This window comes from Pituophis catenifer, unplaced genomic scaffold (genome assembly GCF_029215685.1).
Source record: "Pituophis catenifer annectens isolate HBS135680 unplaced genomic scaffold, rPitCat1.0.hap2 SCAF_7, whole genome shotgun sequence".
Classification (NCBI taxonomy): Eukaryota; Metazoa; Chordata; class Lepidosauria; order Squamata; family Colubridae; genus Pituophis; species Pituophis catenifer.
The window spans coordinates 14,521,023-14,538,331 of NW_027256887.1; the positions used below are offsets into that span (position 1 = coordinate 14,521,023).

Consider the following 17,309-nt stretch of genomic DNA (forward strand, 5'->3'; position numbering starts at 1 on the left):
TCAGGAAGGACATCCAGCCAGTAAACGCTCAGCTCCAGTCAGTTGCCCTGACTCTACCCTATTTAAAGGATTACACGAGAGAGTTTATTGTGTATCATGTAAATACTATAAAAGTCAGGCAAATGTTACTCTGCGGCATTTACAAAAGTCTTGAAAACGGAACAGGCTGCATGACAGAAATTCAGAGTTCAAGAAGCCAAATAGCAAGAGATGAAGTATGAAAACGAAAAAAAAGGTCTTTAAAAGACATCTTAATAATCTCCTTTCTGCAAAGAAGGATTTCTGCATAGAAATAATTTTGGATGCTCCACTGTAGCAAATGTGGGGGAAAGGTTGAGTGAATTCAGATCTTCTGTCAAGTAATAACTTAGTTCAATTGGCATATAACCTCTTGATAAGGCAGTCACAATTGTAGCTACTGCAGAAGAGGAATATTAAGTTTCATCAATTTTCTCTTCTCTCTCTCTCTCTCTCTCTCTCCCTCCCTCTTTCTCTCACTCTCTCTCAGGAAGTTATGCGAATCCAGCCTGTTTGATTCCATATATTATGCAAACCCAGCATGTTAATAATTTTAAAACTATTTGCACTAAAATGTGGCTTATTTTTTTTTTACCGGTGAACGCATGAGGCTTTGCCATTTTCTGCCATCTTCCAGGATGAGATTGTTTCGCCTCCCTTTCTTTCTCCTCAACAGCAATGATCTCAGAAATGGGCACAGCATAGCTCTCTGCAAAAAAAAAAAAAAAAAAAAAGGGGAAGAGTTGTAAAATAAACAAACAGCCTAGCTGGACCCAAAGGAATCTCTTGCGCGGCATTTTCTGCTTCTGCTGGGCAACGACATGTCTGTAGGGAGCATTTTTTAGGCATTCACTTCAGAGGATATTTAAATCAAGCATGTTGCCGAAGAAAAGCTGAAAAATAAACTCTCAAAATACATTCCGTGAAAGGAACGGATGTCTGTGGGGAGTGATATAGTTTTTTTATAATCAGAAACTGTAAGTCAAAATATCCTGTTCAGAGGATTGAGAAAACACATGTGACATTTTATAAACACATGAGACAGGTTGGAATAACAAGGTGGATCAAAGATATTAGGAGATGGTCCCCAACATATGTACCACACAGTATATTTTTTTTGATAGAGGCAAAAACGAAAAGATTCCATTATGGGAAACTTGGAGGAATAATGGATGGAGGAAGGAATCCAAGTGGCATGTACTGTATATTGATTTTACTCTCATTTTGAAATGTGGAAAGAGATCAGTGATGGGATACAGTACAGTTCTTCTCAACCTTGGCAACTTTTAAGATGTGTGGACATCAACTCCGGGAATCCTCCCAGCCAGCTTTTAATCAGGTTTACTGATCTAGTAATTCAGTATTATTTTACGAGTTCTCAGCCTTAGACTCTTTGTGCCCCAGATAAGAAGATGGCAATCTTTATAGGATAATAAAACACTTTGCGGAAATGTTTATTATCATAGGAGAAAAGAACTAAAGTAAAATCTTCCCCAAAGTTCCTGGTGCCTTCATGCCACTATGGTCCCGTGAGTGTCTGGACCACTGGATAGAAATGGTTTGTCACTGCCACCTTTTCAATCTACAACTCTGGGAATTCCTAGTACTCATCTAAATACTACCCAGGACTTTGGGTGCTTAGTATATCAAATTAGTAGCTATTAGACCAGGGGTCTGCAACCTTAAACAATCAAAGAGCCATTTGGACCCATTTCCCACAGAAAAGGACACACCAGGAGCCACAAAAACCCCTCCTGTGCCTGACTATTTCCTGAGCGGCCACAAAACTAGCATATGTAATTGAATTAAATGTTATGTTTTCTTCTGAAACTTTTCTTTTCTTGGATTTATTCATGGTTGGCCTACCGGGGGTTGAAAATCATATGCCGGCGGATGTTGCACATTGGCAGTTGTGACGCATATTTTGGGTGACAGGGAGCCACAGCAGAGGGGTGAAAGAGCCACATGCAGCTCCAGAGCCGCAGGTTGCTGACCCCTGTATTAGACCTATGCACCTGCAGAAATTATTCTATAAACTTGCTTCAAACATTAAATCAGGGGTGTCAAACTTGCGGTGTCACATTGTCGTCACGTGATGTATCACAACTTTTCCCCCCTTCGCTAAAATGGGGTGGGCGTGGCCAGCGTGTGAGGCATCCAGGACGCAGACCGTGAGTTTGACACCCCCGCATTAGATGAAGACAACATCTCTCTCTTATTCATTAAATCTTTTTTTCCAGGCTCTGCAGCAGTTTTAAGAGTTACACTAAAGACAGACTGCTTTCATGCTATGAGTGCAAATTGTAAGACAAGAAGCCATTTTTCTCCCCCAAATCATTTTCAAAGCAAGCCCAGCCCTAAGTAATTATGCCAAGAGCATAATGAGATTTGGGCTGAAATGAAAACTGCCACAAGGTAGGTTCTTGCTACCATGATTTAGGAGTTTATGACGATATCAGCTTCATAAAAGAAAAGAACAGTTGCAAGCAGCTAAGGTCTATGAATAAAATCTATTCTTCATGCCTTTGAGTAAAATTTAGAATCTGGATCTGTGCCTTATAGTTCAGTATAACTGCCCAAAGTCTCTCTATGAGGGAGCTGGGAGGTTTAGAAACATGAAGTATAAATAAATAAATAACAAACAAGCAAACAAACAAACAAATGTATATCATGGCTGTCAAAAACAGGACTTTTTATAGGAGGTGAAAAAATAGAATGTGGGAGAAAATTGTCAGATGATTCTCTCCAAAAGATCCCTTGCTTTAAAATTATGTCAGTAAGTGCTTTGTGCGTTCATTTATTTAGGATGAATCTTTTTGTTGTTGTTGTTCAAATCCATATAGTTGCATTGTTCTGGAAAGCCTACATTTAGCTAAACTCTGTTTGTTTCAAAAACAACAATGAACTGCAAACACAGAGCTTATTTTAGCTCTGAATCCATGCATAGCAACCAGCGTGTTAATCCTGTTACAAAGCTCTGTCTCTGAGTCCTGATTGATTAAAGTAGTATGCTTTAGACCTGGCAATTTTAAAATCAATGGATTTTAACATTTGGCCGGGAAATTCTATTGGCTGAAATCCACTCATCTTAGAGTTAAAGTTAAACTTAAAATATATTAGGGTTGGCAAATCAGTAAGAGAAAGCTGATGCCTACAATGTGTAGAAGATCAAGAAAGGGAGGAAATGCTAAAGATATTAAAGGGCAGACAAGACATGACAGAGGAAGTGATTCATATATGTGGGTATATGCATACTTTTGTATTTATTTATTGTCATTTTTATGTAGTATATATTGGAGGTGGTGACCCTTTGAGAGCTGTATGCAACAAAGTTTCATTTTAATGTATGCGGATTAGTGTATATTCAAAGTTACAATAAAGTCATTCATTCATTCATTCATTCATTCATTCATTCATTCATTTTGTCTGTCTGTCTGTCTGTCTGTCTGTCTGTCTGTCTATCTATCTATCTATCTATCTATCTATCTATCTATCTATCTATCTATCTATCGTATCTACCATCTTAACTAAAATTTAAAAATCAAGGGAAATAACTAGGAACAAAATGTACTCCAGCATTTGTGACTATGAGGGATAGTTTTCCCAAGTCTTTTTGTCATTAAAGGGAACATCACATACCCCTTTTACTCCAGCGTCTCTGTAGGTACCAATCCCTGGCTAGCTTCATCGGAGTTTGAATGCTATGCAGATTTAGCTTCCAAGTCTTACATTAGAACTCTGCCATGAATGCATGTCTTGGAACTGTTCAGAGAAATTGATGTGCTATTCTTGGATTGCCTCTTTGCTAGTAAACACATGTCATACCATAAGATCTGAACAGACCCAAACATTAATATCACCCTTCAAAACTATAGTTTATTTAACCATGACTTGTTGAGTAAGCCACAATTACAACTGCTTGTTAAACTATAACCAATAAGTTCTGAGTGCTCATTCAAAAAAACCTATTTTATTGCAATACATGAACTCAGCAGATCCCAGCACCAGGAAAATCCCAAGTAGGTGGGTTTTAACAAAATTCCTGAAAAAAGCAATAGCAACCTATTTCCATATTATTGTCACAAAAATTACAAGACGTTGCCAGCACCGAGTTTAATTCAGGCAGACTTCCCTTATTTACAAATCATATGAGCCAACATCTCTCCCAGCCCTTCCACTCTTGAGGAAAAAGTGGTTTTCTTGCTGGACAACTGCAGCTTTTCTGCTTTTTTCTGAAGACTCAAAGGAGGGAGCTTTTTATTTGCTGTTTCACTATACACACAGTGGACTGAAATATAATTTTCCCCTGCCTAAAACAGTCACGTTGCCCCCTATGATGAATGAGAAACTTCTCTAAGAAGCATAAAAAACTGGGGTGCACCCACCTTGCTTTAGGACTGGATTAATATATCTTGTAGACTGCCAGTCTGGTAAAAACCACTTGTGAAGTAGTCAAGATTTTTGGCTGACTGTCAAGTCATACAAAGTTAATAGTTGGAAAGAAAGCTAAGATTTTCTATTAGTTCTGCCAATTTAGTGGATGTCAGTCACAGAAAATATCATAAATTCAAAGTAATTCCAAAAATACTGAATGCAGTGTACTGAAATTACTGAATATACCATAAGAAATACTGAAAATACAGTAGCAGAAAGTATCTTGGAAAATACCAATAGCAGGGTTTTTGTTTTTGTTTTTTGTAAAGGAAGATTCATCCCATCTAAAGAAATGCATAATCTATAAATTCAAAATACTAAAACGTCTTAAAATTAAGTTCTGTTAAAGCCAGGTACATTTCCTCCAAAAATTGGAGGAAATCTTAGGGAGAAATTCCTTTCTTCCCTTCAGCAGCACTCTCTCTCTCTCTCTCTCTCTCTCTCTCTGCACAACAGAACACATGTTAATTGAATCATGGTTTATTAAATTTACCTATCGTGTTTCCCTGAAAATAAGACCCTGTCTTATATTTTTTTTGAATCCTGAAATAAGCGCTTGGCCTTATTGCCATGCGCTCAAAAGCCCGATTGCGCTTATTATCAGGGGATGTCTTATTTTGGGGAAAACAGGGTAACACACTGAAATATAAACTAGCCATTCTGCCCTGAGTTCACACAACCTGGGTATCAACCAAACTAATGTGTTGTACCAATACAACATGGAGGCTGACCTCCATGTAGTATTGGTACAATACATTAGTTGTATTGGTACAATACATTGGGGGGGGGAGGTCAGCAGGTCTTCCCGCTGAATCAATGGATTAAACAAATTTAATTGTGGGGTCCTTGGTGCTCTCTGAGCTCGGTTGTTTTCTTGCAGATGTTTCATCACCCAAACTAGATAACATCATCAGTGTTAGTAGGGAGTGTGATTTGCTCTCATTTTATATAATAGTGGCTTGCCCTGTCAGTATTGGTGGGAGTGGCCTTGGGGGTTTCTTGACTGGGCACTAGTTTACCGTTGGTCTACTTATCTGAATTGGTATTGATTCAGATAAGGGTATTGTTTACTTCTTGATTGTTGGTCTAATGTTAATCTTGGTGTTAATATCTGCTCATCTGGGTGTTGATTGCTGGTGAGGAGGTGTTTCAGACTTTTTGATTGTCTTTTGAATGGTATGTAGATGTTGTTTATCTTTATGTGCCTGTTGATGATTAATCTGCCCAAGTGCCAGTCTTCTAGGAATTCTCTACCTTGTTTGGACTTGGCTTGTTCTAGGATGGTCACAGTTTTCCAGTTGAAACTATAGTTAAGTCTGTCAATGTGTTATGAAATTAAGGAGTTTTCATCATGTCTTCTGAGTGCTGGTTATTGTTCCTGGATGTGCTCTGCTAGTCTTCTGTTTATCCTACATAATGGCTGTAGTAGTTCTTACACTGTATGCGGTTGTAGTCTGTTGATGGTTTCTGAAATGTTTTTGATGTATGGCAGTGTTATCCTTTTCAGAGCTTGTTTTGATTGGATTGATTGTTCAGGCCTTTTTGATGAAGTTGATGGATATCCATTTTGTTGGAAGATGTTGTATAGATAACCTCTTTCCTTTTTCTAATAGGTGCTGCCATGTATTTGTGCTAATCTAAATAGTGTTCTTACATAGCTTCTTTTGTGGGGTTGTTACTTTGGTAGTGGAGCACTTGGCTGATGTGGCTGGTTTTATGTTAGACTTGTGTTTCTAATTTGCCACCACTGGCAAAATATCCAGGAAGGATAGTGTGGTGTTGTTTTCTACTTTTTTAGTGGATTTTATTCCTTTGAAGATGCTGTTGATGATTTCATGTATATTCTCTGATTGGTCCTTTTTTATTATGACAATTGTGTATCTATGTATTGGATACATACTTTGGGTTGTATGCATGGGAATGCTACAGACTCCAGGTGTTGCATTACAGTCTCTCCTATTAGTCCTGAAAGTGATGGTGCCATAAGTCTTCCTTAGATTTGTTGATATATTGGTCCATTGAACTGAAAGTATATGGTTAGGCAAAAGTTGATAAGATCCATGATTGTGGATATTTCAGTCTTGGTGTATTTGGTTAGGTCAGGTGTGTTATGTAGTAGTGCAGTCATGTATCTCTGGCTATTTCTGGTTCTTTGGGTGCAAAAATTGTTGTGCTATCAAATGAGACCATGATTTCATCTTCATCTATTGTCACCTTTTTTTATTCTTTGGAGAAGCTGTAATAAGGAATTGATGGAGTATCTGCTTCCCTCTGTAATGTGTTCAAGCTTTTTTGTCAATTCTTTAGCAATGCTGTGGGTTGGAGTCCCTAATAATGAAACAATTGTACAGAAAGCAGGGGTGAAATCCAGCAGGTTCTGGAGAACCGGTAGCGGAAATTTTGAGTAGTTCAGAGAACTGGCAAATACCACCTCTGGCTGGCCCCAGAGTGGGGAGGGAATGGGGATTTTGCAGTATCCTTCCCCTGCATGCCCACCAAGCCACACCCACAGAACCGGTAGTAAAAAAAATTAGATTTCACCACTGACAGAAAGGTATATCTGGGCTGTGTGTTTTGGGGTATCAGTAGAAGTGTGAGGGATGGGTCCACTGCTACAGACATTCTCTTCTATTGGAAACAAATTTAAAAACCAGGGAAAAAGTTTAATTCACTTTAATTTTGCTGCCAAGTGAGTTTTAATGAATAACTTCTGAACTGCTTCTTGAGGCAGATCTGCGAAAATCACTGACGCTGGCAAGATGGGTGGCACACCAGTTTAATAAATAAAATTATCTTTGCATTCTATTCTAATGCTCGCACTTATCAATATAACGATTGGTTATGAATCTGCATTGTGTATCTTAAAAATCTCACAACACAAGGACCAATAGGCCTGGTCCTTTGTCCTGAATAGAAGTCCATATTATAAGCAATTTCTAGTTTTTTTTTTTTTTAAAAGTATACATTCATTTGTAAACTATAAATGCTCAATGTCACAATGCATAATTAAAAATAATCTATACATACTCTTTAGACACATCACTTTATTTTTGTTTACTCTCAACACTGTTTTAAAATCCATGGCACACTGTTTATCAGGATTTTGAAGATGAATGGTTCATTTTCCATGTGAAGAATACTAAAGTTTTTTAACTTCGATATTTTCTCCTCCAAGATATAAAATTTCTGCTTTATCTAAAAAAAAATCAGTTTCATTTCATCCAGTGCAGTTTTTAACTGTGTAAATTCCATCACTTTAAAGGAGTATAAATCCTGAGGAAAAGCATTTAAAGTAATACGCAACTTTGCATGATTGGTTTCTTTGCTACTTTCTCTTATTCGGAAATAAGTGTAGTAGAGGTTGCATGTTGATCTGAGGAATTTTCTGTTTATCAAATAAGTTATAAAGTAATCAAAGATGAGGGAGAGACCTTTAACCATTCAGATTACTGTGCTTGGAAAATCCTTGTGTCATAATACTAATCACCAGTCAGCGAATTTCCCTTTTAAATGCTTTGCAATATATGAATATATTGCTCTTCAATGGAATAGAATGTAGTGAAGTTCATGTTACATAATATACATGGGAAATAAAACAATTATATTTCATTTCCAAAGGTCAACTGAAACAAAGTATGTTTGCTTATCTGAAAAAGCCAGGAACAATGCTAATTACCTGCAAAAAGAAAAAAGGTTCCCAAGATAGAGAAACTAAAATATATCAGGAGAAGAGAGACCGTTGTAAAGGAAGAAGCCGCTATAGGGAGGTAGACACTGTGGACTCAAGAATTGGGAAAGATTGCGGCTTTAGTTTTTATGCAGCAAGTACTTCTGATGAAATAAACATCCTGAGGTATTCTGAAATGAAAGCTAGCAATTATCTGCCTGTATTGAAAGAAGGATTATTTCAAATGGACAGCTCCTTGGATTATTGGTTAAAAGTTTATAACATCTTTCCTTAATCAATGGACAATCCTCCCCCCCACCCAAAAAAAAAATGTGTGGAGAAGATGTGGGATTATTGCCAATGGTAAATCATATCTAGATTTTTTCGCCCCAGCTCTGAAAAATGTGATGTTTGAGGCAAGGTGATTTACATAGGGGAAGTCTTTCTAAAAGCACACTTAATTACAAATTTGCTGCTTCCTCTGACTGTAGTTCAGATAAGATAAGGTAGTAAGATATTCTTCCTCAACTGGATGATTGAGTCTTCTGGATATGTGGATTTCAACTCACTGACTTCTCAGCAAGGGAGCTGCTGGCTAGAAACTTGATGCCCACTCATGTGGAAAGTGCCAAGGTTGAGGAAAGCAAATATATGTGGAGAATGTAGTAGAGATGGATTACAAGAGGAGTTTCCTTTGCTTAAGAGACCTTGCAGATAGCCAAAAAACATTAATAAACTCTGAAGAACAATGATAAAACTATGAGCAATCAAAAAAGGCTGGGGTGGAAGCATGTTGTCTGGAATAACCAGATAGGCTAGTTGGCTTCATGTCTCATTATTCACCACAAGTGATGGGTGAGTCTTACATAACAAGGCGAGCTTTTAAATTATGACGTACCTCAACATTTAGTATAACATCTCTCAGAGAAGAGGTTCAAGTATAAGCACACAATACACCTATTGTTCGAGAAGTTAATTAAATGAAAAGTTTTCCAAATTGCATTTTTGTTGTGGTTGCCATTGAAGCTGCAGCAAATCACGAAGTCGTGGCTTCTCTTGCTGTTAAAAAGTCTACGATGGCTTTTTAGCAGAGGAAGCTAATCCAGTCATATCATACATGCAATCATAGAATGGCAGAAAGTTGTTATTGACACTGAGATCGGACAAACTACTGTTGATACTTTTCAAATGGGGTTCAAATATATATGCTGCGTTGACATACACTGGGGATTATTAGTAAAGGTTCTACAGATTGTGTCAATAGGCTCTTAACAGATATTGGCTGAGAAAGCAAATGTTACGTGCGGTTATGTACAATACACAGAAGTAACACTAAACCAATTCACAATTTGTTGGTCCTTTTAAGATGTCAGATAGGAATGATTCACTACGGGAAGACTGATAAAATCATTATAAAACTTTTCACAGCAGTTGTTTAAATACCTGCAGTTGCCACTATAACGAGGGAAACTTACAGCTGCCAAATATTGTGTGCTACTTACATAACTCATACTGATTTCAAAATACTTAAAACATTGGTGGCAGGGGAAGGGACATCAAGTTAAGCCCAAAGCTTTCCTAAGATGAGAAGGTTTTTGACTGCAAGCTACATTTGTAAAAGATATTTCAGAACTGGGCCAACTGAGTCAGTTAATTTTCCTTCCTTTCACAATACAGGATCATAAATTGACAAATAATGAAACAAATACTGAAAGGGGTGTGAGGTTTTTCTTTAGGCCCAGAAGAAAAAAAAAAGGAAGTAGAACCTTCATTTAGGGGCCAGAAACGTCCCAAATGGCTTAAGAATTTAAATAACTTTTCAAAGGCGCATATTTTTAACTAAGGTACCAAAAGGCAACTTCCTAAAATTAAGAGACCAATACACAAGCGCATCTGGTTCCCAAACTCAGCTGCTTTAGTATTTATTTATTTTATTTTATTTTATTAAAATTTATATGCCGCCCTTCTCCCGAAGGACTCGGGGCGGCTCACAAGTACAAAATGACAATAAAAACAATATCACTAAATAGCATTAAAATTCCAATTTAAAGTCCCACAGTTAACTAAAAAACCCAACCAGATCAGGTGAGTTGAGTAAAAAGCCAGGTCTTAAGATCTTTGCGGAAGGAACGGAGATCAGGGGCTGTCCGGAACACGGTGGGTAATTCATTCCAGAGGGTCGATGCGGCCACCGAGAACGCCCTCAATCTGGGGGCCACCAGCCGACATTGTCTGGCCGATGGCACCGGAGGAGGGCAGCCCTATGTGACCGCACTGGGCGGTGGGAGGCCGGTAGGAGGTGGTCCCGCAAGTACCCCGGGCCCGTGCCATGTAAGGCTTTATAGGCGAGAGCCAGCACCTTGAAGTGGACCCGAAAGGCCACCGGCAGCCAGTGCAGCTCGCGCAGTATATACTGGAGTTGTGTGTTTGGTACTTGTGTCAGTGTTGATTCCTTGTCCAATTGCTGGACAAGTCCCTGCAGTTTTCTTCTAATCCCCCCCCCCAAAAAAAAAGATTTCAAATGTTGCCTTAGTTAGGTCTCTTTTTTAAAAGGATCCCTTTTGAGATCTCCTGGACCTTGAAAGATAAAGGAGGTGACAGTTCAGCACTTTGCACATGCCCAGCAGCAACGCACTTTCCAAGGACCAGGGTGCATGTCCCCCACCCTCAACAGGGCTGGGGTGGCTCAGTGGCTAAGACACTGAGCTTGTCGATCAGAAAGGTCGCCCAGTTCGACGGTTCGAATCTCTAGTGCAGGTCTCCTGCGTGAGCAGAGGGTCGGGCTAGATGACCTCCAAGGTCCCTTCCTCTAAAGTCCCTGACTTTAAAAGCTTGCTCCCCCCCTCCACCCCCACCTTTTGCCACGGATGCCGGAGAGGTCACCGGCGGCCACTCACCTCGCCCCCTGCGCGGCTGCGGCTCCAAGCTCCGCCACGCCAAGAGCCCCAGCTCCCGGTCTAAGGTGACCTCCTGGGCGCGCTGCTCCAGCACCAGCAAGGAGATGAGCTGGGTCCGCCGGCCAGCCGGAATGGACCGCTCGCCCATGGCTCTTCAGTGACCCGGCGTCCTTGGATTAGGCGACATGATTGTGGCGGGGGCTGCTCAGTCCGGGGCTGGGCGAGCGTTTGCCGCCGCCGCCGCCGCCGCCGCCACAGGGGCGGCCGGGTTAAGTCCGCCCGTCGGATGTTTCAGAATCTGTTATCCTTCAGAATTTGCAGCTCCGCGCGCAGGGAGCATGCGCGAGGAAGGGTTTTGCGCACGCTCAGAAGCGGCCTCGGGTCTCTAACGCGGCGCCCTCAGGGGCCGCCAGAAGAAGGCGAAAGTCGGGATGGGGTTGAGGGATATTGCGGAGCGGGGTGGATCGGCCCAGCCTGATTTCCCCGCTCCTCCTCCTTTGGCTGGGAGCTGACCTTGCTCCCGTCTGCAAAGCCGGCCAGCCTCGGGCTTAGAGTGGGAAAAGTGCTGCCGTCGTCGTCGTCTCCGCCGCCGCCCTCATGCCAAGTGGGCGGTTGCAAGACGCCGAGCCAAGTTGGCACCGAAGTGCCACGCCAGAGCGACCCCTTAAGCTCTTTCGGGCTGGCGAGACGAGTTTCGCTTCCTTGCCATTTTCTATTTATAAGAAGAGATTGGCCAACCATTTTTCTGAAATGGAGGGGTCTCCAACCTTGGCAACTTTAAGCCTGGTAGACTTCAACTCCCAGAATTCCCCAGCCAGCTTTGCAAAGAATTCCCCAGCAAAGCTGGCTGGGGAATTCTGGGAGTTGAAGTCCACCAGGCTTAAAGTTGCCAAGGTTGGAGATCCCTGGTATAGGATCTCCTGCTTGAGCAGGGTTGGACTAGAAGACCTCCAAGGTCCCGTCCCTGTCCTAATGTTCCTTTTAATTGTATTCATTTTATGTATTCAATTCATGCTTATGTATATATTATCTAATATGTACTCGACAAAATAAAAAAAATAAATAAAAATAAAAAATAAACTCTTGTTATTCTTGTTTCATAGGTGACCTTGCACTTGGCTGGTTTCTTCATCCAGCCATCGAGGATTGGGCCCTTTAAACGTTCCCTTAAAACAGGCTTCTCTGTCAGGTTTTTTTTTTTTTTGTGACTAAAACAGTTGTGCATTGACAATAAAGGTTTGATTTGATTTTGATTTTAAATCACAAATCAGCCCTCTAGTCAGGAGATTGCAGCTTCTTCCTCCCTCAGCTTAAGTCCGGAGAAAACAAGTCGAAAGATGATCTTAACTTTTGCCTCGGCCCTTCTTTCGCATTCATGGCTCTGACAGATGAGGAGGATGTTTTTGAAAATGGCAAAAATGGGCAGCTTTTCAAGGTTGCTTCAGATTTGCTTCCTTTAGCTGTTCAAGGAAGCTGGCAGATGAAACCGAAGCAGAAGTTGGCCCCTGTCCATGTCCTTACAGTGGGCAAGAGAAATTGTGGTTGGCAGACAGATGTTAAAAATAGCCGCCGTCCCCAAAGCCTGATTTTGCAAAATGGGAATACAATAGGATGGTGTGTTTGTGTTAGCAAACTAGAAAATAATTAAGTTTGTCATAATTAGTAACATAAGTATTGCTAATCTTTGGATACTCTGCTATTTTTGTTCATATTTTCCTGTTTGGTTTAAAAAAAATATTACTTTTGGTGGAAAAATAAAGGAGCCATACTTGTTCCCGAATCTCTTTATTTTTAAGGAATTCAAAGCTAATGTCCAGCATAATGTATATCCTGTATTTCCAACATGGAGTCAGGGCACCATATAAACCCCAGGGATGTTTTTTAGAAAATTAGATTTTGGCTGGATGCAGCCTGTAGATATGGTTGCCTTCTACTAAACTCTTGTTTTATGACTGGAGATTTTGTAACAATGACCATAATATGCTTTCCAAATGTGTGTAATGGCCCCAAAGGTTTGGGGCCCTCTGCAATAGGTCCTAGAATGTAAACATAATATTTTCAAATCTATCAAAAATCTTCCTCCTGAAAGGACAACAGCGGGATCTGAAAGATTTTGGAAAATAGGGAAATTCTTGCTCCAGGTTTATGAGTTATTCCACTGAATGAAAATAGAGGTATAGATAGTCAATGACCATTTGTTTAATGAGCATTCAAATTACATGACAGTACTGAAAAATGTGACTTATAACTGGTCCTCACATTTATGACCATCACAGTGTTCCCCATGGTTGCGTGATCAAAATGTGGGTATTTGGCAACCAGAATATAGCCAAGGCAGTGCAGTGGTTAGAATGCAGCACTGCAGGCTACTTCAGCTGACTGCAAGCTAGCAGTTCGGCAGTTCAAATCTCACCAGCTCAAGGTTGACTCAGCCTTCCATCCTTCCGGGGTTGGTAAAATGAGGACCCAGATTGTTGGGGGCAATATGCTGACTCTGTAAACCGCTTAGAGAGGACTTTAAAAGCACTATGAAGCGTATATAAGTCTAAGTGCTATTGCTAGGTTACATGTGTTCACCTTTTCCAGTCTTCTGGCAAGCAAAGTCAATTGGGAAGCCAGATTCTCTTAACTGCGTTACTAATTTAACAAATGCAGTGATTGCTTAAAAGCTGTAACAAGAAAAGTCATAAAATGGAGCAAAACTTACTTAACAATTGTTTTGTTTAGCAACAAAATTGTTCAGCTCAGTTGCGGTCGTATTGAGAACTATCTATACTTACATGCTTTTGAATATGCAATAGCAGAAGTTTTTGTTCTAGGAGAAAAAGGGACAATGGGTGTGAACCTGAAGATGTTCCCTGCAGAATGCCTTCAAAAGAACAATTCATGCTTTTTTTTTTTTTTTAAGGGAGTTGTGCTTGTCTAATCTCCATCTTTGGAAAAGGCTGAATTGGGGAAACTGCTGGAGAATCAATACATAGTTTTGCTAACTAGGAACATTTTTAGATGTTACGCTGAAGAATGATAGATGGAAATTTGGGGAAGTGGGCAGGTTATACCAACCGGAGAATATCATTGGTTTTAAAATGAGGTATGTATACACATGGGTTAAAATAAAACGAAACTATGCTAACATTAACATTTCCTGACGCTCTTAAAAATGAAGCTAAACTTTGAAGAATTGGTGAATAACAATTCTACCACCTTCATCTAACAAAACCAGAAATTAAATGTTCGTCTGGATGACTTCAATTCCTTGTGTCCCAATCAAAACCATGCTGCAGAAATTACATCTTTCTTGTCTTTTAATGTATGTGAAACTGTTTTTAAAAAGCAAGTGATAGGAAATCACACAAGCAATGGGGATAATAGGGGATTTCAGCAAGATAAAAGCTGGCTTGTTAACTAATTTTCTGGATTAATGTTTCATGCTGAGCTGTAAATTGTTTATAAACTGCAAAGGTTGGCTTCCCACAATATGTTAACAATAATGGTATTTGGGAATGACCTTGGGAAGTAGGAGGAAGAGCTGCAGACTAGGCAAATGTTATCTAAAGGGCATGTCAGCCCACAGAAAAAGGAGCATGGGAAGTGTTCCAGAAGAGGCCGTCTAGTTTTCTGGAGAGTCAAAGGAATGGAAGGGGAAAATACTTTCAGATTTGCAAGTTTCTTTTAATGTAACCTTACAATGAAGATAGAGTTAATGTTGTATTTCTTGACTGGACTATATCTCAACAAGCCAACACTAATACTGACTAATCCTCTAACATGCAGCTAACCATTGAACAATGATAGATAGATAGATAGATAGATAGATAGAGATAGAGAGAGAGAGAGAGAGAGAGAGAGAGAGAGAGAGATAGGCAGGCAGGCAGGCAGGCAGGCAGGCAGGCAGGCAGGCAGGCAGGCAGACAGACAGACAGACAGATACAGTAGATAGAAGATAGACAGACAGACAGACAGATTTTTTCCCAAAACATCTGTCTTGGAATGGTACTTTTATGTTTTAGTTTTAAATAACACTTTTTAGCTTTAGAGACACAGTTTATAGTGGTAATAATAGCAATATTAATATCCTTTTAGTTTAGGTTTTATATCTGGCCTTTTTTAAATATATATTTCTAAACAGTTTTAGTTTTGTTATCTATGCTTTTCAATTGAAATAAAGTTTGAACTAGAATCCGAAGAACTTCTCCTTGTTTTCCTCTTAATGATTCATGTCACTCTTACGTGGTTGAGGAAAACTGCCTCAGAGTGACATAGCAGAATTATCCAGAATTTTCCCTTTGCATGAATGTAAATACCATTGACCTAATGAGTTTTAGAAACATCCTTTGGTAAATTAGGTTTCCTAACCCGCAGGCCGCAAGTTTGACACCCCTGATGTAAATCATGGATGGGATAGTCATATTGACAAATGTTCTTATTTGGAGATTTTTTAAAAAAAAAAGTCACAGGCAGTCTGGATGTTTGCTCTGATTTTTCCCATTTTTTTCCTAAGATCATAAAAAGAATTTAGTGTTTTCAGTTTGCAATGCATTAGATTAACTGTTGTAGGAGGAGAGTTGGGGTAATTCAGGCAAAAAATCAGAACTCTATTAGCAGTGTTGCAATATTTTCAGGATCAGACTCAATAAGATTAGTGAGAGTTAGAGGTTTGAATATATTTTCTTTTATTTACAACAGGCATTCTATATTCACTGAATATTCTCAGATAGAAGCAAGGAAAAAGATGCAGACAGCTCCTTATATATACAATGGGAGGAGCTAGATGTGGGAGTGGTGAATTATGAATACATTAAGGAGTGAAGAATAAATTAACCCCTGATACCCCGTTCATATACTATTTACACATTGGAGAATAAGGCATTTACATCTGACAAGCAGCTTCTCTAACAAGATGCATGTATTATGTATTAAGATGCATAAGCTTTTGTGAGCTTCAGCTGACAAAAAGGCAGCTATGTCTTTTAATAAAATTTTAATACAGTCAAAAAAGATGCTACCAGTTTTGCTATGGAACCAGAAAAATACAGGATTATGAGTAACAGAAGAGTAATTAAAACACTTAATTTTCATTTCATTTTCATATTATAGTTAACTGTAAAATGTTTTGTCTTTCCTCCTCCTTGTTCAGTTGAAAAAGACCTGGTGATCTTTTTTTCTTGTATAAGAAACATGCATGAAAGAGAGCAGGTATGCTAATAGCCAGAGTTGAATTATGGTTTGAATTAAACCTAAATGACTTGAACTTGTGTTGCTTAGGCTAGAAATGAAATTTAGCTGCTTAGCCAAAGCTCTTCACAGAATTAAAAAGCTAATCAATTGATTTTAGCTGGATTTAGTTTTTCCGTGTAAATTAGAGACTGCATTAGAGAGGAGTGATAAAGGTACAGATGATGCTAATGCTATTATCTTTTGGCATTCCATATAATATAATCCATTTATTTTGTCCGTGCTTAATCTGGAATCCTGCTTAGTCCATTTGAGGCCTGAAAACTGTTTCCCTTGCAGTGTAAATTGATTAGGCTTTGAGATGGCCTTTTGAATAACACAGAGTGGAAAATATACCTACCAGACTGTAATGTCTTCACAAAGCCAAGTGATAAGCTATAATAAGTTATGTACTTTGCAGTATTATATAGTTGGGCAAATTCTCTCTTAATCTTGGCCTTACTGCTCTTTGTCCTTTACTTGTTGCTTAGGAACTGAATAAGCATAGCTAATTATAGCTGGTTTTGTCAACAAGTACTTGGACTGTTTATGAGATTGCCTACGATAGGAATTAAGACTTTCAAATGTTCTCACTGGCCTACTTTTAGCTTCATTAGCCCAGTAAATATTTTATTTCTGTAGTCAGCCCAAAACAACAACAATAATACACGATAATCCAGGAGGAACATTATCTTTAGCATTCAAATGCTTCTGAAAAGGCTTCAGTATTTGCAAACTTCCACAAGAGAGCTAATCCAATCTGGGCGGGGTAGGACTGCGAGAATCTGTTCTCTTAGCCTTTTGCTAATGAGGACCATTAATAGATTTTTGAGGGAGAGCATACGTCAGAGCGTAAGTCTATTCTATGAGGACAAAATGCTCCTGAAGAAATTAGGAGCCAGATCATACAGATCTTAATGGATTAAAACCAGCACATTGATTTGCACTTGGACTTGTTGGAAGAAATATCCATCTGGTTCAGTTCCAAGCTTGGAAAAAAATACTGGAATCAGCACATGGAGGCTGATTGGAAAGATGATTTATTGATGAAGCAGAACCAAGCACATGTTCGGAGTAGC

The 17,309-nt window shown here is 39.4% G+C and overlaps 1 protein-coding gene across 1 annotated transcript in view; it reads right to left on the bottom strand.

Moving 5' to 3' along the window:
• CERK (ceramide kinase) overlaps nt 1–11,601 on the bottom strand; it is a 39,889-nt gene extending 28,288 nt beyond the window's left edge. The window contains exons 1-2 of the mRNA XM_070947051.1: nt 11,017–11,601; nt 614–727 (exon numbers count right to left, since the gene is read on the bottom strand). Coding sequence (XP_070803152.1) covers nt 614–727; nt 11,017–11,164 — 262 coding nt within the window. The 5' untranslated portion in view covers nt 11,165–11,601. The remainder of the gene's footprint in view (nt 1–613; nt 728–11,016) is intronic.
• Between the last annotated feature and the right edge of the window lie 5,708 nt (nt 11,602–17,309).